This window comes from Mustelus asterias, chromosome 19, assembly GCF_964213995.1.
Source record: "Mustelus asterias chromosome 19, sMusAst1.hap1.1, whole genome shotgun sequence".
Taxonomy (NCBI): Eukaryota; Metazoa; Chordata; class Chondrichthyes; order Carcharhiniformes; family Triakidae; genus Mustelus; species Mustelus asterias.
The window spans coordinates 29,245,188-29,263,978 of NC_135819.1; the positions used below are offsets into that span (position 1 = coordinate 29,245,188).

The 18,791-nt window shown below is 43.5% G+C and overlaps 1 protein-coding gene across 3 annotated transcripts in view; it reads left to right on the forward strand.

Moving 5' to 3' along the window:
- The window catches only part of fgd6 (FYVE, RhoGEF and PH domain containing 6), a 143,560-nt gene that overhangs the window by 105,673 nt on the left and 19,096 nt on the right, over nucleotides 1-18,791 (forward strand). For all 3 annotated transcript variants that reach the window (XR_013500150.1, XM_078235230.1, XM_078235231.1), the window contains 2 exons: nucleotides 3,819-3,918; nucleotides 13,341-13,487. Coding sequence is in view for 2 of the 3 variants with exons in the window: in XM_078235230.1 (XP_078091356.1) it covers nucleotides 3,819-3,918; nucleotides 13,341-13,487 (247 nt within the window). In the remaining variant the exon portion in view is untranslated. The remainder of the gene's footprint in view (nucleotides 1-3,818; nucleotides 3,919-13,340; nucleotides 13,488-18,791) is intronic.

The following is an 18,791-nucleotide window of genomic DNA, read 5'->3' on the forward strand; positions in this document are numbered from 1 at the left end:
CTTTGCATCAGTATTCACAAAGGAGAGGGACATGTTGACTGGTAGTGTCTCAGAGAGATGTGTTGACCCGTTAGAAAAAATCTCAATTCCAAGGGAGGAAGTGTTAGGTTTTTTAGGAAACATTAAGATGGACAAATCCCCAGGGCCGGATGGCATCTATCCTAGACTCCTCAGGGAGACGAGAGATGAAATTGCTGGGCCTCTAACAGAAATCTTTGTCTCTTCGCTGGACACATGTGAGGTCATGATGTGGAGATGCCGGCGTTGGACTGGGGTAAGCACAGTAAGAAGTCTCACAACACCAGGTTAAAGTCCAACAGGTTTATTTGGTAGCAAATACCATAAGCTTTCGGAGCAATGCTCCTTCGTCAGATGGAGTGGTCTCTGTTCTCAAACAGGGCACAGACACAGAAATCAAATTACAGAATACTGATTAGAATGCAAATCTCTACAGCCAGCCAGGTCTTAAATGCACAGACAATGTGGGTGGAGGGAGCATTCAACACAGGTTAAAGAGATGTGTATTGTCTCCAGACAGTGCAGCTTGTGAAATTGTGCAAGTCCAGGAGGCAAGCTGTGGGGGTTACTGATAATGTGACATAAATCCAACATCCCGGTTTAGACCGTCCTCATGTGTGCGGAACTTGGCTATCAGTTTCTGCTCAGCGACTCTGCGCTGTCGTGTGTCGTGAAGGCCGCCTTGGAGAACGCTTACCTGAAGATCCAAGGCTGAATGCCCGTGACTGCTGAAGTGCTCCCCCACAGGAAGAGAACAGTCTTGCCTGGTGATTGTCGAGCGGTGTTCATTCATCCGTTGTCGTAGCGTCTGCATGGTTTCCCCAATGTTTGAACACCGCTCGACAATCACCAGGCAAGACTGTTCTCTTCCTGTGGGGGAGCACTTCAGCAGTCACGGGCATTCAGCCTTGGATCTTCAGGTAAGCGTTCTCCAAGGCGGCCTTCACGACACACGACAGCGCAGAGTCGCTGAGCAGAAACTGATAGCCAAGTTCCGCACACATGAGGACGGTCTAAACCGGGATGTTGGATTTATGTCACATTATCAGTAACCCCCACAGCTTGCCTCCTGGACTTGCACAATTTCACAAGCTGCACTGTCTGGAGACAATACACATCTCTTTAACCTGTGTTGAATGCTCCCTCCCCCCACATTGTCTGTACATTTAAGACCTGGCTGGCTGTAGAGATTTGCATTCTAATCAGTATTCTGTAATTTGATTTCTGTGTCTGTGCCCTGTTTGAGAACAGAGACCACTCCATCTGACGAAGGAGCATTGCTCCGAAAGCTTATGGTATTTGCTACCAAATAAACCTGTTGGACTTTAACCTGGTGTTGTGAGACTTCTTACATGTGAGGTCCCAGAGGATTGGAGGATAGCAAATGTGGTCCTGTTATTTAAGAAGGGTAGCAAGGATAACCCGGGTAATTATAGGCCGGTGAGCTTGACGTCCGTGGTAGGGAAGTTGTTGGAGAAGATTCTTAGAGATAGGATATATGCGCATTTAGAACTGAATAATCTCATTAGCGATAGACAGCATGGTTTTGTACGAGGGAGGTCATGCCTCACAAATTTGGTTGAGTTTTTTGAGGTGACAAAAACGATTGACGAGGGATGGGCCGTGGATGTCGTCTATATGGATTTTAGTAAAGCGTTTGACAAGGTCCCTCATGGCAGGCTGGTGCAAAAGGTTAAATCTCACGGGATAAAAGGAGAGCTAGATAAAAGGTGGAGAACTGGCTTAGCCATAAGACAGAGGGTAACAGTGGAGGGGTCTTTTTCTGGTTGGAGGTCTGTGACTAGTGGTGTTCCGCAGGGCTTTGTACTGGGACCTCTGCTATTTGTGATATATATCAATGATTTGGAGGAAGATGTAGCTGGTGTGATCAGTAAGTTTGCGGACGACACAAAGATTGCTGGAGTTGTGGATAGTGATGAACATTGTCAGAGAATATAGCAGGATATAGATAGGCTGGAACATTGGGCAGATAAATGGCAGATGGAATTTAATCCAGATAAATGCGAAGTGATGCATTTCAGTAGATCTAATGTAAGGGGGAACTATACAATAAATGGCAGAACCATCAGGAGTATAGACACACAGAGGGACCTGGGTGTACAAGTCCACAGATCCTTAAAGGTGGCAGCACAGGTGGAGAGGGTGGCCAAGAAGGCATATGGCATGCTTGCCTTTATTGGACGGGGCATAGAATAGAAAAGTTGGCATATGATGTTGCAGCTGTATGGAACATTGGTTAGGCCACATTTGGAATACTGCGTCCAGTTCTGGTCGCCACACTACCAGAAGGACGTGGAGGCTTTGGAGAGAGTACAGAAAAGGTTTACCAGGATGTTGCCTGGTATGGAGAGTCTTAGCTATGAGGAGAGATTGGGTAAACTGGGGTTGTTCTCCCTAGAAAGACGGAGGATGAGGGGCGACCTAATAGAGGTGTATAAAATTACGAAGGGCATAGATAGGGCGAACAGTGGGAAGCTTTTTCCCAGGTCGGAGGTGACGAACACAAGGGGTCACTGGTTCAAGGTGAGGGGGGGCAAGGTTCAACACAGATGTCAGGGGAACGTATTTTACACAGAGGGTGGTGGGGGCCTGGAATACACTGCCAAGCAAGGTAATTGAGGTGGACACGCTGGGATCGTTTAAGACTTATCTAGATAGCCACATGAACAGACTGGGAATAGAGGGATACAAACGAATGGTCTAGTTGGGCACATGAGTGGCGCAGGCTTGGGGGGCCGAAGGGCCTGTTCCTGTGCTGTATTGTTCTTTGTTCTTTGTATTCCATTTGCCTTCTTGATCACCTGCAAACTGAGTTTTTGCGATTCATGCACAAGGACCCCCACGTCCCTCTGCACAGTAGCATGTTGTAATTTTTCACCATTTATGTGAGGTTTTCACCATTTGTGTGAGGTTTGCACATTCTCCCCGTGTCTGGGTGGGTTTGCTCCAGGTGCTCCAGTTTTCTCCAATACTCCAAAAGTGTGCAGGTTGGGTTGATTGGCCATGCTAAATTGACTTTTCGTGTCAGGCGGATTAGCAGGGTAAAGACATGGGGATAGGGCCTGGGTGGGATTGTTGTTGGTGTCTTCCTTCTGCACTGTCGGGATTCTATGATTCCAAGCACACAACTTCTACCACCCAGAAGGACGAGCAGCAGATGCATGGGGAACACCACCATTTGCAAGTTTCCCCTTTAAGACAGATACCATCCTAATTATAAATATATCACCATTCCTTTACTGTCGCTGGGTCAAAATCATGGAACTCCTTCCCAGACAGCACTCTGCATGTACCTACACCTCATGGGCTGTGGTGATTCAAGAAGGTGCTCATCACCATCTTCTCGAGGACAATTAAGGATGAACAATAAAAAATGTTGACCAGCCAGTGACACCCACCTCCCAAGAAAGAATTAAAGAAAATGATATATCCGAACGAGCAATCTTCATTTAGAATAACTCAGTAAACCAGGATTGGGTTACTTCACAACTCAAATTCAGTCTATATTTAGCGAAGTAGGGATGGAACTTTTTCTGCCCCATCATCCAATGGGAGCTGATGAAACCCATCAAATAAAGCATTGGGGTCTAAGAAAAATAAACCCTGCACAAAGGTATCAGACGATTAGGTGGAAACAAAAGCAGAAAATGCTGGTAACACATGAGGCTAGTTATCAATTTTAGGTTATCTTAATCCTATCTGTGATTTTATCAGTTCTGTTTAACATGTCTTACCTTTATCTGTACTAATTCTGAACTTTGGCTCTTTTCAATATACAGTTCAGCAGCAGAAAGAGATGAATGGTTAGAAGCCATTTCCAAGGCCATTGAAGACTATACAAAAAAAAGGATAACATTCACTGCAAGCAAAAGTCTTGAGGTATAGTGGAATTAAACCTTTTGTTTGAAATCTATTTCAGGGAACATATAAAACACAGTGCAACAAAATTGGTTACTTTGTCCCTGGTTTATTTTGCCATCGTTTCTTTCTGGAATTTTTTCCTTTTAAAACAGGTAGGAAATTTACCATAGTATCCCTGCAATGCAGAAGGCCATTAGGCCCATCAAGTCTACACTGACTCTCCAAAAGAGAATCATAACCCATTTAGCATGGCCAATCCACCTAACCTACACATCTCTGGACTGTGGGAGGAAACCAGACCCAGAAACAGACATGGGGAGAACATGCAAACTCCACACAGGCAGTCACCCAAGGCCAGAATCGAACCCAGGTCCCTGGCCCTCTGAAGGAGCAGCGCTTGCTGCTGTGCCACCCTGAAACCTGAGGCTGTGCATTTATTGGGCCAAGATTTTGGCAAGATGGCTATCAAAACTAATTTTCTAAATGGAGGTCGGTCACCAGTGGTGTGCCCCAGGATGTTGCCTGGATTGAGTAGAAGGATCTTGCCTGGATTGAGCTCTGGGACCCTTGCTGTTTGTCATTGTCATAAATGACCTGGATGAGGAAGTGGAGAGATGGGTTGGTAAGTTTGCCGACGACACGAAGGTTGGTGGGGTTGTGGATAGTCTGGAGGGATGTCAGAAGTTACAGAGGGACATAGATAGGATGCAAGACTGGGCGGACAAGTGGCAGATGGACTTCAACCCAGATAAATGCGTAGTGGTCCATTTTGGCAGGTCAAATGGGATGAAGGAGTACAATATAAAGGGAAAAGACTCTTAGTACTGTAGAGGATCAGAAGGACCTTGGGGTCCGGGTCCATAGGATTCTAAAATCGGCCCCGCAGGTGGAGGAGGTGGTTAAGAAGGCGTATGGTGTGCTGGCCTTTATCAATCAAGGGATTGAGTTTAGGAGTCTGGGGATAATGATGCAGCTACATAAGATCCTCGTCAGACCCCACTTGGAGTACTGTGCTCAGTTCTGGTCGCCTCATTACAGGAAGGATGTGGAAAAGATTGAAAGGGTGCAGAGGAGATTTACAAGGATGTTGCCTGGATTGAGTGGCATCCCTTATGAGGATAGGCTGAGGGAGCTCGGTCTTTTCTCCTTGGAGAAACGAAGGATGAGAGGAGACCGAATAGAGGTATATAAGATGTTGAGAGGCATAGATCGGGTGACTCTCAGATGCTTTTTCCCAGGGTGGAAATGGCTGCTATGAGAGGACACAGGCTTAAGGTGCTGGGGGGGTAGGTACAGGGGAAATGTTAGGGGGAAGTTTTTCACACACAGGGTGGTGGGCAAGTGGAATCGGCTGCTGTCAGTGGTGGTGGAGGCAAACTCAATAGGGTCTTTTAAGAGACTTCTGGATGAGTACATGGGACTTAATAGGATGGAGGGTTATAGGCAGGCCTAGAAGGTAGGGATATGTTTGGCACAACTTGTGGGGCCGAAGGGCCTGTTTGTGCTGTAGTTTTTCTATGTTTCTAAAACTGATAAAACAAAGTTCTTAGTACAATAATATTTTGATTAAAAAGTTGTTGTGAACAATTCACACCTACTTAGTCTGATCAGGAAGGCCACATGTTTTGAACTGGTATTTCATTGAAATGCATCAATGATCTGCTGCATGCAATATCAATTTGCAATTCTTATCAAACATTGTGTTGCCATGTTTAGGCCTGCCTGTTTGTACATGGTGAATGTACTGAGAATTTAATAACTATTGCCTCTGTTATCTCAAAGTCAATGCTTATTCAGAGGATTTTATAGTTATAAAATTTAATCATTTATACCAATTAGTTACGATTTTGGTATAGCTGGAGCCAGTGTGGATATAAATTGCAATGCCATGAGTAAAATATCTACATAGTTCCAAGAAACAGTATAATTGGTACAGATCAGACAGTCTCTCCCTTTTCAAGAACTGTTATTTGTTTGAAAGATCTACAAACAAATTTTTGAAGTAACAAGATTGATTCGCTTGCCTATTTAATCCTTTTACTGCTCCATGAACTTGCAGTTACTGCTTGCTGCTTTCATAGAATCATATAGTGCAGAAGAGGCCCTTCAGCCCATCAAGTCTGCACCGACACGCGGGAAACAGCTGACATACCACCTAGTCACATTTACCAGTACTTGGGCCATAATCTTGAATGTTTATGGAGTGCCAAGTGCTCATCCAGGTACTTTTAAAGGATGTGAGGCAACCCACCTCTACCACCCACCCAGGAAGTGCATTCCAGACTGTCACCATCCTCCAAGTAAAAAGGTTTTTCCTCACATCCCCCTCCTAAACTTCTTGCCCCCTCACCTTGAACCCAAGTCCCCTCGTGACTGACCCTTCAATTAAAGGGGAACAGCTGCTCCCTATCCACTCTGTCCATCATAATCTTGTACACCTCAATCAGGTCGCTCCTCAGTCTTCTCTGCTCCAACAAAAACAATTGTTCTTTTGGTGAATAAGCCGCCATTTAGATTAATTTGCTCTCAAAAGTGTTTGGCATGATTGCTATTAATTGCTCCTCAAAATACACAGATGCACAGTGGAAATCCTAAATAGGTTTGTTGTTCACCTGGGGTGTGTTATCCTTGATTAAATTGTGCATGCAATCTCATCCAGTTACTCGGAAGTGCCAGCTTGCCTATGAGAACTTTGTAGTTAGCCACAAGAAAAATAATTCAGAAAGCTAACTTATTATACAAGGCCCTACTGATTTCCAAACCTCAAAGCCACAAATGATGTTGAGACATGAGCAACATGAACACAAACTTGTCTGATTGATCAATCATCGGTATCATAACGATTGAAAGTGATTAATAACTGGTCAGATGTGAAAAAGCTGAAGTTTAAAGTTTATTAGTTACAAGTAGGAATTCCTCATTTCACTTAATTATTTCTAGTCCTTGCACATCTTATTTAGGTCAAGCTTATACGTGTGTTGTCAGTTGGAGCAACACAGTCTGTTGTGTGCAGAATTTTAAATTTTAAAGGTGGAATAAATACCTAAAACTAAACAAAGGAAGGCCAAGTGTGGATTATTAGTTTCAAGAACTGGGGCGGAATGGTGGCACAGTAGTTAGCGCTGCTGCCTCACAGCACCAGGGTTCGATTCCTGGCTTGGGTCACTGTCTGTGTGGAGTTTGCACATTCTCCCCATGTCTGCGTGGGTCTGCTCCCACAGTCCAAAGATGTGCAGGTTAGGTGCATTGGCCATGCTAAATTCTCCCTCAATGTTCTTGAACAGGCGCCGGAGTGTGGCGACTAGGGAATTTTCACTAACTTCATTGCAGTGTGAATGTAAGTCTACTTGTGACACTAATTAATTAATAAATAAACTGTGTTTTCATGTTTGTGGGGGAAGCATTATAAGTGTACTCACTTTCAGATATGCAATTTAGTGATTGTGATACAATGAAGAATGCTGTTCCCCAGACGTTGACAGACAAAAGTTTAGAATTCTAGGAAGAAACAGAATCAGACTTTTTGTGGAATTAACTCGAGAAAAGGAAATTATATTTGATGGGTGGAATAGAACTGTGATGATTGAGCAAGGTTTGAAAAACTCAAAAGAGATGTTAATGGAAAAATTTTAAAAGAGTGTCCCTTTAGAATTAAAGAATAGAATCGCTACAGTGCAGAAGGGGGCGTTCGGCCCATCGTGTCTGCACCGACCACAATCCCCATAACCCCATGCATTTACCCGAACTAGTCCCCCTGATACTAAGGGGCAATTTAGCACGGCCAATGCATCTAACTTGCATATCTTTGGACTGTGGGAGGAAACCAGAGCACCTGGAGGGAACCCACGCAGATACGGGGGAGAATGTGCAAACTGCACACAGACAGTGACCCAAGCCAGGAATCGAACCCTGGTTCCTGGTGCTGAGTCAGCAGTGCTAACTACTGTGTTACTATGCCGTCCATTAAGAATAGGGACCCACCTAGGAGGCCATAATGTTTCTTAAGATAAGAGTTGTTGTTGTAATAGCTGATGACGATGAATTTCTCAACTTCTGAGTAGCAGCAGACCATTATTGGTAAATCCAGCCAGAAACTAGAGATCTGCTAATGAGCAGAACACGAGTTAGTAAGAAAGATAGCATAAGTGAAAAGACATGGAAATTAACATGCATTATCTTTGCATAATGGAGCATATTGTCAAAGTAGCTTATTAATAGATAAAAGCAAATTAATGTGGATGTTGCAATCTGAAACAGAAAATGCTAGAAAAGTTGGTTTGACAGTATTTGTGGCGAGAGAATAGAGCCAGCGTTTCAAGTCTGGATGACCCTTTGTCAGAGCTTATTAGTGTTGACTTTATACTCGGAAATCACCTTGCTGGAGATAAAATGCTGCTATCTCCAGTGATATCAGACTAGTCCAGTGAAGCTGTTGAAATTGAAAATGTACAAAAGAAGTCAAATAAGGTGTAGAAATCCATGAATCTCTGTAAAATGGTTGTGAAAATTACTGTTTCATTGAAGATATGTTCACAGAGTCAGAAACTGCAGACGGTTCCTAAGCAAGGGGTGTCGAAACATACAGCAGCAGAACTCAGTGTTTATCTGGAGTAAGGGGAAATATGAAGCCATCAGGCAGGAGATTAGAGGCGTAAATTGGAAGGAGGCATTCTCGAGGAAAAGTACTGAAGTTAGGTGGCAGATTTTCAAGGAATGTTTGTCTGGAGTTCTGCATGACAACGTTCCGATGAGACAGGGAGGTGTTGGTAGGTTACGGGAACCGTGGTGCACGAAAGCTGCGCTGAACCTAGTGAAAAAGAGAAGGAAAGCGTACAAAAGGTTCAGAGAGCTTGGCGATGATAGGGATCTAGATGAGTATGCGGCTTGTAGGAAGGGACTTAAGAAAGAAATTAGGAGAGCAAGAAGGCCTTGGCAGGTCACGAGAAGGCCTTGGCAGGTAAGATTAAGGAGAACCCTAAGGCGTTCTAAAATATGTGAAGAGTAAAAGGATGAGCTGTGAAGGAATAGGACCTATAAAAGGTGAAGGTGAGAAAGTCTGTACAGAACCGGAAGAAATAGCAGAGGTGCTTAATGAATATTTTACCTCGGTATTCACGGTGGAAAAAGACCTGGGTGGTTGTACTACAGGATCGAGGCGGACTGAAAAGATTGAGTATGTGGACATTAAGAAAGAGGATGTGTTGGAAATTTTGAATAGCATCAAGATAGATAAGTCGCCGGGACCGGATGGGATTACCCCAGGTTACTGTGGGAGACGAGGGAAGAGATTGCAGAGCCTCTGGCGATGATCTTTGCGTCGTCGATGGAGACGGGAGAGGTTCCGGAGGATTGGAGGATTGTGGATGTGGTTCCTGTATTCAAGAAAGGGAATAAGGATAGGTCAGGAAATTACCGACCGGTGAGTCTAACCTCAGTGGTTGGTAAGTTGATGGAGAAGATCCTGAGGGACAGGATTTATGAACATTTAGAGAAGTTTAGTATGCTCAAAAGTAGTCAGCACGGCTTTGTCAAAGGCAAATCGTGCCTTATGAGCCTGGTGGAGTTCTTTGAAAATGTGACTAAACACATTGACGAAGGAAAAGCGGTAGATGTGGTTTACATGGACTTCAGCAAGGCGTTCGATAAGGTCCCCCATGCAAGACTTCTCGAGAAAGTGAGAGGGCATGGGATCCAAGGGGCTGTTGCCTTGTGGATTCAGAACTGGCTTGCCTGCGGAAGGCAGAGAGTGGTTGTAGACGGGTCTTTATCTGAATGGAGGTCGGTCACCAGTGGAGTGCCCCAGGTATCTGTTCTGGGACCCTTGCTGTTGGTCATTTTCATAAATGACCTGGATGAGGAAGTGGAAGGATGGGTTGGTAAGTTTGCCGACGACGCGAAGGTTGTTGGTGTTGTGGATAGGTTGGAGGGATGTCAGAAGCTGCAGCGTGACATAGATAGGATGCAAGACTGGGCGGAGAAGTGGCAGATGGACTTCAACCCGGATAAATGTGTAGTGGTCCATTTTGGCAGGTCAAATGGGATGACGGAGTATAATATCAAGGGTAAGACTCTTAGCAGTGGAGAGGATCAGAAGGACCTTGGGGTCCAGGTCCATAGGACTCTTAAATCGGCCTCGCAGGTAGAGGAGGTGGTTAAGAAGGCGTATGGTGAGCTGGCCTTCATCAATCGAGGGATTGAGTTTAGGAGTTGGGAGATAATGATGCAGCTTTATAAGACCCTCGTCAGACCCCACTTGGAGTACTGTGCTCAGTTCTGGTCGCCTCATTACAGGAGGGATGTGGAAATGATTGAAAGGGTGCAGAGAAGATTTACAAGGATGTTGCCTGGATTGAGTGGCATGCCTTATGAGGATAGGCTGAGGGAGCTCAGTCTCTTCTCCTTGGAGAGACGAAGGATGAGAGGTGACCTGATAGAGGTGTACAAGATGTTGAGAGGTATAGATCGGGTGGATTCTTGGAGGCTTTTTCCCAGGGCTGAAATGGCTGCTGCGAGAGGACACAGGTTTAAGGTGCTGGGGAGTATGTACAGAGGAGATGTCAGGGGTAAGTTTTTCACACAGAGGGTGGTGGGTGAGTGGAATCGGCTGCCGTCAGTGGTGGTGGAGGCAAACCCGATAGGGTCTTTTAAGAGACTCCTGGATGAGTACATGGGACTTAATAGGATTGAGGGTTATAAGTAAGCCTATATATAAGCCTAGGTAGGTAGGGACATGACCGGCGCAACTTGTGGGCCGAAGGGCCTGTTTGTGCTGTATTTTTTCTATGTTCTTTGTTCTAACTCAAAGCTGATGATGGAATGGAGGAAAGCACTATCTTAAAATCAAACAATTCTGCCATAACTAATACTGATATCATGGAGTTATGATAAAGGATTTATGCTTTTGAACATAAAGTAAATCTTCAAAATGGTGATGCATTCGCTGTTGTGAGAGGGAATGCGATGGCACAGTGATAATGTTGCTTGACTAGTAATCCAGAGTAATGCTCTGGGGAATTGGGTTCGAATCCCACCATGGCAGATGGTGGGAATAAAACATCCGCAATTAAAAGTCTGATGATGACTATGAAACCACTGTCGTAAAAACCTAACTGTATCCTTGAGGGAAGGAAACCTGCTGCCCTTGCGTGGCTTGGCCTACATGTGACTCCAGACTTATAGCAATGTGATTGACTCTTAAAAGCCTCTGAAATGGCCTAGCAAGCCATTCAGCTGTATTCAGCCACTACAAAGGAAAAAGAAGGAATGAAACCGGATGGAGGACCCAGCATCGTCCTAGACACCGTAAACGACAATGACAGACTCAGCCCTGTTCACCTCATTTTTAGGCATACCTAAAAATGAGGTGTCAACCTGGTGAAACTACAACACAGGAGTACTTGCATGCAAAACCGCTGGGGGGGGGGGGTTGCAAGAGCTGTCTCACAGACTATCCAGCAACAGCCTAATGAGGTCATACTCATGGAATCATATGTTACAGAAAATGTCCCAGATACCACCATCAACATTCCTGGGTGTGTCTTATCCCAGGACACTGAGGATACCCTCCATTGTGTTGTGTGGCACTACTATCGTGCTAGACTTCAAATAGATCTCACAACTCAAAACTCAGAATCCATGAGGCCCTATGGGCCATCAACAGCAGTAGAATTTTACTCAACCATAATCTGTAACCTCATGGCTTGCGATATCCTCCACTCTACCATTACAACCAAGACACAGGATCAACCCTGGTTCAGTGAAGATTGCAGGAGAGTATGCCAGAAGCAACACCAGGCATACCTAAAACTGAGGTGTCAACCTGGTGAAACTACAACACAGGAGTACTTGCGTGCAAAACCGCATAAACAACAAATAATAGAGCTACAGTTTGGGTTCCGCCAGCGTCACTCAGCTCCTGTCACTCAGCTCCTGTCACTCACCATCCTGACTTGGAAATATATCATTGTTCCTTCACTGTTGCTGAGTCAAAATCCAGGAACTGCCCCCCCCCCCCCCCCCCCCCCCCCCCTAAAAAGCACTGTATGTGTACCTACATCACAGGGACTAGAGCAGTTCAAGTAGTCGGCTCACTACTGCCTTCTTGAGGGCAATAAGGAAACTAAAATGCTGGCCTAACTGGCAACGTCCATATAATAATTTTGAAAAAGGAAGTTAAAGGAATATGGACAGATTAAATGAGGGCAAAACTGTAGCAGAGTGGAGAAGTACAAGTTCATGTACTTGAGGGTCTAAGAAAGATACATCACATTGCTTTCTCAATGGATATGGGGTGACTAGGAATTTTGGAGGAGCTAATGGATTTGGTGTCCATCACTAAAAGCCAGTGCACAGGGATACAAAGTGAAATGTGATCAATTGTCATTTTGTTTCTGTCGGAAACTCTGACCTGTGCGCCTCGTATTGCTGCAGTGAAATTCACTGGAAGCTTGAGGTACAGCACAGTATCTTTCAATTAGAAATTTTACAGCCTTCCTGACTCAGCATTGAGTGAACAGTGACATAACCCCCATGTTACTACACCCATAAATATATGTTGATAGGGCGAAATAAAGTAAATAGAATGGCAGAGGCTTGTGTGTGGCATAAATACTGACATTTGGGCCACAGTGCCTGTTTCGGTGCTGTAAATTCTATGAAATCTCGACAATTGAAAGAAATGACATGGTGAACTGTTTTGTGCAACTAACAGAGTGAGATCTGAATCTAGTAGCATGTTTCATTCTTCAGTCAAATGTGAAATTGAGTGTTTTCGAAGCAGGCCTTTATTGAACAGTGCTGCAAGGCAAGCACAAGGTTCCTTCGTAATTATTTTGGACATCACCGTTTTCCTGAATCTTCCAGAATCTTTCGTAGACATTAGAATTAACAGAACTAGAGATTGTCCCCTCGTACATTCAGCTATCTAATGGTTTCTCTTTGAATGTGTCAAATACAGTATATTAAACTGGGATGCTTGGTGTGATATATAGTCCAAAAATACTTTTTCCTAATTATTTTTAATCCATGGAGTAGTGATGAGGACCAACTACTATAAGGTTCGAGCTCTGAGAATTAAGACTTAAACATTTGTTTTCTGCCCTGTCCTGCCTTAATTGTAGCAATGCAGATATCTAATCAATTCTGGAGTAATATTTCTTTCTGGCCAAGCCTGATATAGCAGAGCTTTCTAGTGTTAGCTGAAATCTAAGGTGTTCCTGAGTTGAATTGCGATATTTACTCAGAATTGCAGAAGGGGATCTTAATACCTTCAATCTCTTTCCCTTATGTGATTGATGTACTTGGTACCTCACTCCTGGAACATGGGCAGTTTTAAAAGGAGCAGAAATATACATGTTATTTCTTCTTAAAATGTTGCTGCTTAATGCATCTAATGTGTATTGTTTAGTTGCTTTATAGTTTCTATGCTTTTTTTCTCCTAGGAGGAACCAGATAAACCAGAACTAAATACACCTTTAGGCACTAAGGCACCCATATGGATCCCTGATCCGCGTGCTACCATGTGTATGATCTGCACGTGTGACTTCACACTTACCTGGAGGAGGCATCATTGCCGAGCATGTGGGAAGGTTAGTTGATGGTGACTTTTATTGGGCTGCAATTTTCCAGGTTCCAGCAATGCGTTAAAGGCCATTCTAATAATCTTTCAATTCTTTCCTGATTCAGAGATTTGTTATTAAAACCTGGAGATAAAAATGAGAAGCTTCCCCCAGTTAATTTCCATTCAGTTCATGCAGTTCCATCAAGTGTGCAGTTTGCATTATTTATGCTGTTTCATTAGCTTTCAAAGTTAAACTGGTGCTTTGCATGTGACACACAAAAATGTAATTGTATAAACACAGCTCAAAATCTTTATCTTTGCTGAAAATCTGAAATGAAAATAGAAAATGCTGGAAATACTCAGCAGGCCCAGTGGCATTTGTGGAGAGGGAAAGAGTTAATGTTTCAGGTCAGTGACCTTTTAACAGAATTGTAAAAAGATCCAGCCCATCAGCCTGCATGTTCAACAGATTATTCAGTATCATATCTACATTGCCCAAATCCCATAAATTAATCCAAAACATTGAGAAAGAGAAAAGTTGGATATGTGATGGTGAGGGGTAGGGTAGAAGTTGGAAGCCAAGTTGAAGAAATTTGCAGCTCAAAGCAAGAGCAGATGGTAGCATGTGGCAAAACTCTGAACACAAAGTCATCAACATGCTCAAAAAAGAGGCAAGGGAGATCACCCTGTGTAGGAAATGAAAAATAAATGTTCAGTGAATTCCACTGTGAGGTGGGCATGACTAGGTTCCATATAAGTTTTCATTACAGAACCTCTTATTTGGAGGAAAAAAGTGTCTTAGAGTTTGCTGGTGATACAAAACTAGTTGGAATGTATCCTGTAGGAGGACACAGGCTGCAAAAGCATATAGACAGGTTAAGTGAATGGGAAACAAGGTGGCAGAAGGAGTATAATGTGGGCAAGTGTGAGGTTATTCACTTTAATCGTAAGAATGAAGAAGTAATTTTTTTTAAAGTTTGTAAATGGTAATGTTCAGAGGAGTTTGATTGCACTCATACAAGGGACACAAAGTTAGAATTTAGGTACAACAAACAATTTGGAAGACGGGGCATGTTGCCTTTTATTACAAGGGTATTAAAGTAAAAGAACATAAGTCTTATTTCAAAAAGGGAGGGAGGCAAAATGTAGAAAACTACAGGCCAATTAGTTTAACATCATGTTGTTAGGAAATTGTTAGAATCTATTATAAAGGAAGTAATAACAGGGCATTTAGTCAAAATGGAATCCATCAGTCGGCATAGTTTTATGAAGGGTAAACGCTTTGGATAAGAAGATAGGAGGCATGGTTAGTAAGTTTGCGGATGACACCAAAATAGGGGCAGAGTGGAAAGTGAAGGTGGTTATCTAAGACCATGATGATCAATTGGGCCAGTGGGCCAAGGAATGGCAGATGGCGTTTAATTCAGATAAATGCCAACTGTTGCATTTTGATAAGACAAACCAGGACAGGACCTACACAGTTAATGGTAGGGCCCTGGGGAGTGTTGTCGAGCAGATAGACCTAAGAGTGCAGGTACATAGTTCCTTGAAAGTAGCGTCACAGGTAGACAGAGTGGTGAAGAAGGTGTTTGGCACACTTGTCTTCATTGGTCAGAGCATTGAGCTGGAACGTTATGTTACAACTATACAAGACATTGGTAAGGTTATATTTGGAGTACTGCTTACAATTCTGGTCGCCCTGCAATAGGAAGGATGTTGTTAAACTGGAAAAGGTGCAAAAACAGAATTGCAAGGATGTTATGGAGTGGAAGGTTTGAATTATAAGGAGAGGCTGGATAGGCTGGGACTTTTTTCCCTGGAGCATAGGAGAATGAGGACTGACCTTAGAGGTTTATGAAATCATGAGGGGCATAGATAAACCACGGTCTTTTCCCCAGGGTAGGGGTGTCCAAAACCAGAGCACATAGGTTTAAGGAGAGAGGGGAAGGATTTAAAATGGACTTCAGGGACAACTTTTTCTCTCACAGGGTGGAATGAGCTGCCAGAGGAGGTGGTAGAGGTGGGTACAATTACAACATTTAAAAGACATTTGGACAGGTACATGGATAGGAAAGGTTTAGAGAGATATTGGCCAAACACAGGCAAATGGGACTCGTTCAGTTTAGGAAACCTGGTCAGCATAGACGAGTTGGGCCGAAGGGCCTGTTTCTGTGCTGTATATCACTATGACTCTCTGACTAGGTAATAAGGAAGGCAAATGGAATCTTGCCATTTTTTGCTAAAGGAATAGAATATAAAAGTATTGAAATGTTGCTGCTACTGTACAAAGCATTTGAATATTGTGTACAGTTTTGGTTCCCTTACTTGAGGAGGGGTTTAATTACATTGGAGGCCATTCAGAGGAGGTTCACTAGATTGATTCCAGAAAAGAAAGGTTGACTTATGAAGAGAGATTGGGCACTTTAGGCCTATACTGCCTGGAGTTTAGAAGAATGAGAGGAGATCTAACTGAGGTGTACAAGATGTTAAGGGGGATTGAAAAAGTAGATATGCGAAGGATGTTTTCTCTTGTAGGGCAATCCAGAACAAGAGATCATAGTTTTAGGATAAGGGGTAGCAGATTTAAAACAGAGATGAGGAGAAATTACTTCCCTCCAAAGGTCGTGAGTCTGTGGAATTCACTACCCCAGAGCATGATGGATGCCCAAACCTTGAGTAAATTTCAGGAAGAGGTGGACACATTTTTAATTAGTATGGGTTTAAAGGACTATGGTGATTGCAGGTAAGTGGAGTTGAGGCTGAGTTGAGATCAGCCAGGATTGTATTAACTGGCGGAGCAGACTCGGGGCTGAATTGCCACTCCTCCTAATTCTTTTGATTACTAGAATTGTACAAGGTTTTGGTGAGACCACACATGGTGTACTTTGTGCAGCTTTGGTCTCTATATATCAGGAAGGATGTACTTGCATTGGAGGCAATACTGCAAAGGTTCACTAGATTGGTCCCTTGGATGAGAGGGTTGTCCTAGTCTGAGAGACTGAGTGAATTGGACCTATCTTCTCAGGAATGTAGAAGAATGAAAGATGAATATACAAGATCCTGAAGGGACTTGATGGGCAGACACTAAGATTATTTTGCCTGGCCGGGGGAAACACAAGGGTACAGTCTCAGAATAAGGGGGTGATCATTTGGAACAGAGATGGAAAGAAATTTTTTCACTCAACATTGTAAATCTTTAGAATTCTCTATTCAGAAGGGTTGTGGATGCTCCATCGTTGAATATATTGAAAGCTGAGATAGATTTTTGTGTTCTCAGAAAAGCAAGGATTGGGGAATAGGTGGAAAGAAGGTGAAGTTGAAGTCAAAGGTCAACTGTGATCACATTGAGCCTGCTCCACCATTCAATGAGCCATATGGTCTATTTCTTTTCAATTCATAAAACTGGAAAAGTGGCATAGGGCATTAGAATAGTCTCCGATGTAGGTCAGAAGAGACTGGACAAGAGGAGGAAAAATAGTCGTGATTAAAAGGAAATCGGTTTCTTCAGCCAATCAAGAATAGTCTGAAACAGTGACTCTACCAGGACAGTCTTGTGTGTGGATTTTGGGCAGGAGATAGGTTTGAGGCCAAGTGGCAGGCAGAAGATCTCCAGATGAAGCAAGACCTGGGAAACAAAGGTTTATGTTTGCTTATGGGTTTATGAACCAGGTAGAGGTACAAGGAGATTTCAAAAATTTCTTGTTCAACCTCTAAGAGGTAGAAAACTTTTAACCAAATAACAACACCATCTCCTTGTCACCAGGTTTAATGACTATGTCAGCGTTGGATCTACAGATAAGAGTTTTATTTTGATTAATGGAAAACAGCTTTAACCAAGAATATATTGCAACTTGCTGTTTGATTTATTCTTGCTTCACAATATTTTTAACTCTCATTGAGGTTTTTAGTCTATTATTTGGTGACCTTTTCCACAAGGGATGATGGTGGTGAGTTTTTTCCTCCACTATCTTACTAGAACTCAGTTGGGATTGTGCCACAGAATATTAGAAAATTCAGATTGTGAGACAGACTGCTAATTCACCGACCAAGGCTCTGCCGACTCTGCCTGAATTATCGCTGGCCACTCCTTCCCTGACCACTATATGACAATTGGTAGGTAGGGATTTTCTTTCCACCAGTTACATTGGACAGCATGGTGGCACAGTGGTTAGTACTGCTGCCTCACAGTGCCAGGGACCTGGGTTCAATTCCTGGCTTGGGTCACTGCCTGTGTGGAATCTGCATGTTCTCCCCGTGTCTGCATGGGTTTCCTCTGGATGCTCCGGTTTCCTCCCACAGTCCGAAAGACATGCTGGCTAGGTGTATTGGCCAGTGTACCCAAACAGGCGCTGGAGTGTAGCGACTTGGGGATTTTCACAGTAACTTCATTGCAGCCTACTTATGACACACATAGATTTAAAACTACATTGCTTCCCCACCCCAGGAGTGCAGTGCAGACTTCTCAGTGAGGGGGGGGGGGACCCCCTCAGTGGGGGGAAGGTCTCAAACCAGCCCCAAATATAGAACCATAGAAAAGTTATCATGCAGAAAAAGGCCAATCAGCCCATCATGACTGCATGCGCCAAAAAGAGAAAGGGTTAGCTGCTCATTTTAATCCCATTTCCCAGCATCTGGTCTGTACAGCACTTCAGATGTAAATTCCGGTATCCTTTTATATATCTGCTGAAGATCTTTATCATGTCTAAGACCTTAATTGGAAGCCTTCCTTCTGATCTTTATGATGCGACTTCTTCTCTAAGGTCCTCTTCCGCCTCTTGCGGTGCTGCAATTGTGTTTCTGTTGAAGCAGACCAGGTGTTTTCTTGCTTGTATTGCCAGGTTAATATTGCCAGTCCAAAGATGTGCGGGTTAGGTTGATTGGCCAGGTTAAAAATTGCCCCTTAGAGTCCTGGGATGTGTAGGTTAGAGGGATTAGCGGGTAAATATGTGGGGGTAGGGCCTGGGTGGGATTGTGGTCGGTGCAGACTCGATGGGCCGAATGGCCTCCTTCTGCACTGTAGGGTTTCTATGATTCTATGATTAATCTTGATAGCAGGAAAACCTACTGAGAACCCACCATACAATATAGCTAGGTACTATATTAAGCTGAAAAGCAAAAAAACTATTTGGTTCAGGTCCACAGAATAAAAAATGACGAAACTTACATTTACAAAAGTAACAGCCTCAAATATAATTGGCACTGCTAAATGTGCAATTCTACTGCAATAATACATACACATACAATAATCCCCAACTAGGAAAATGGATCAATGTTGTTGTGAACAGAAGTCCCACTCACTAATTCTGTCTCGAGTAGTAGAAATCTTACACAA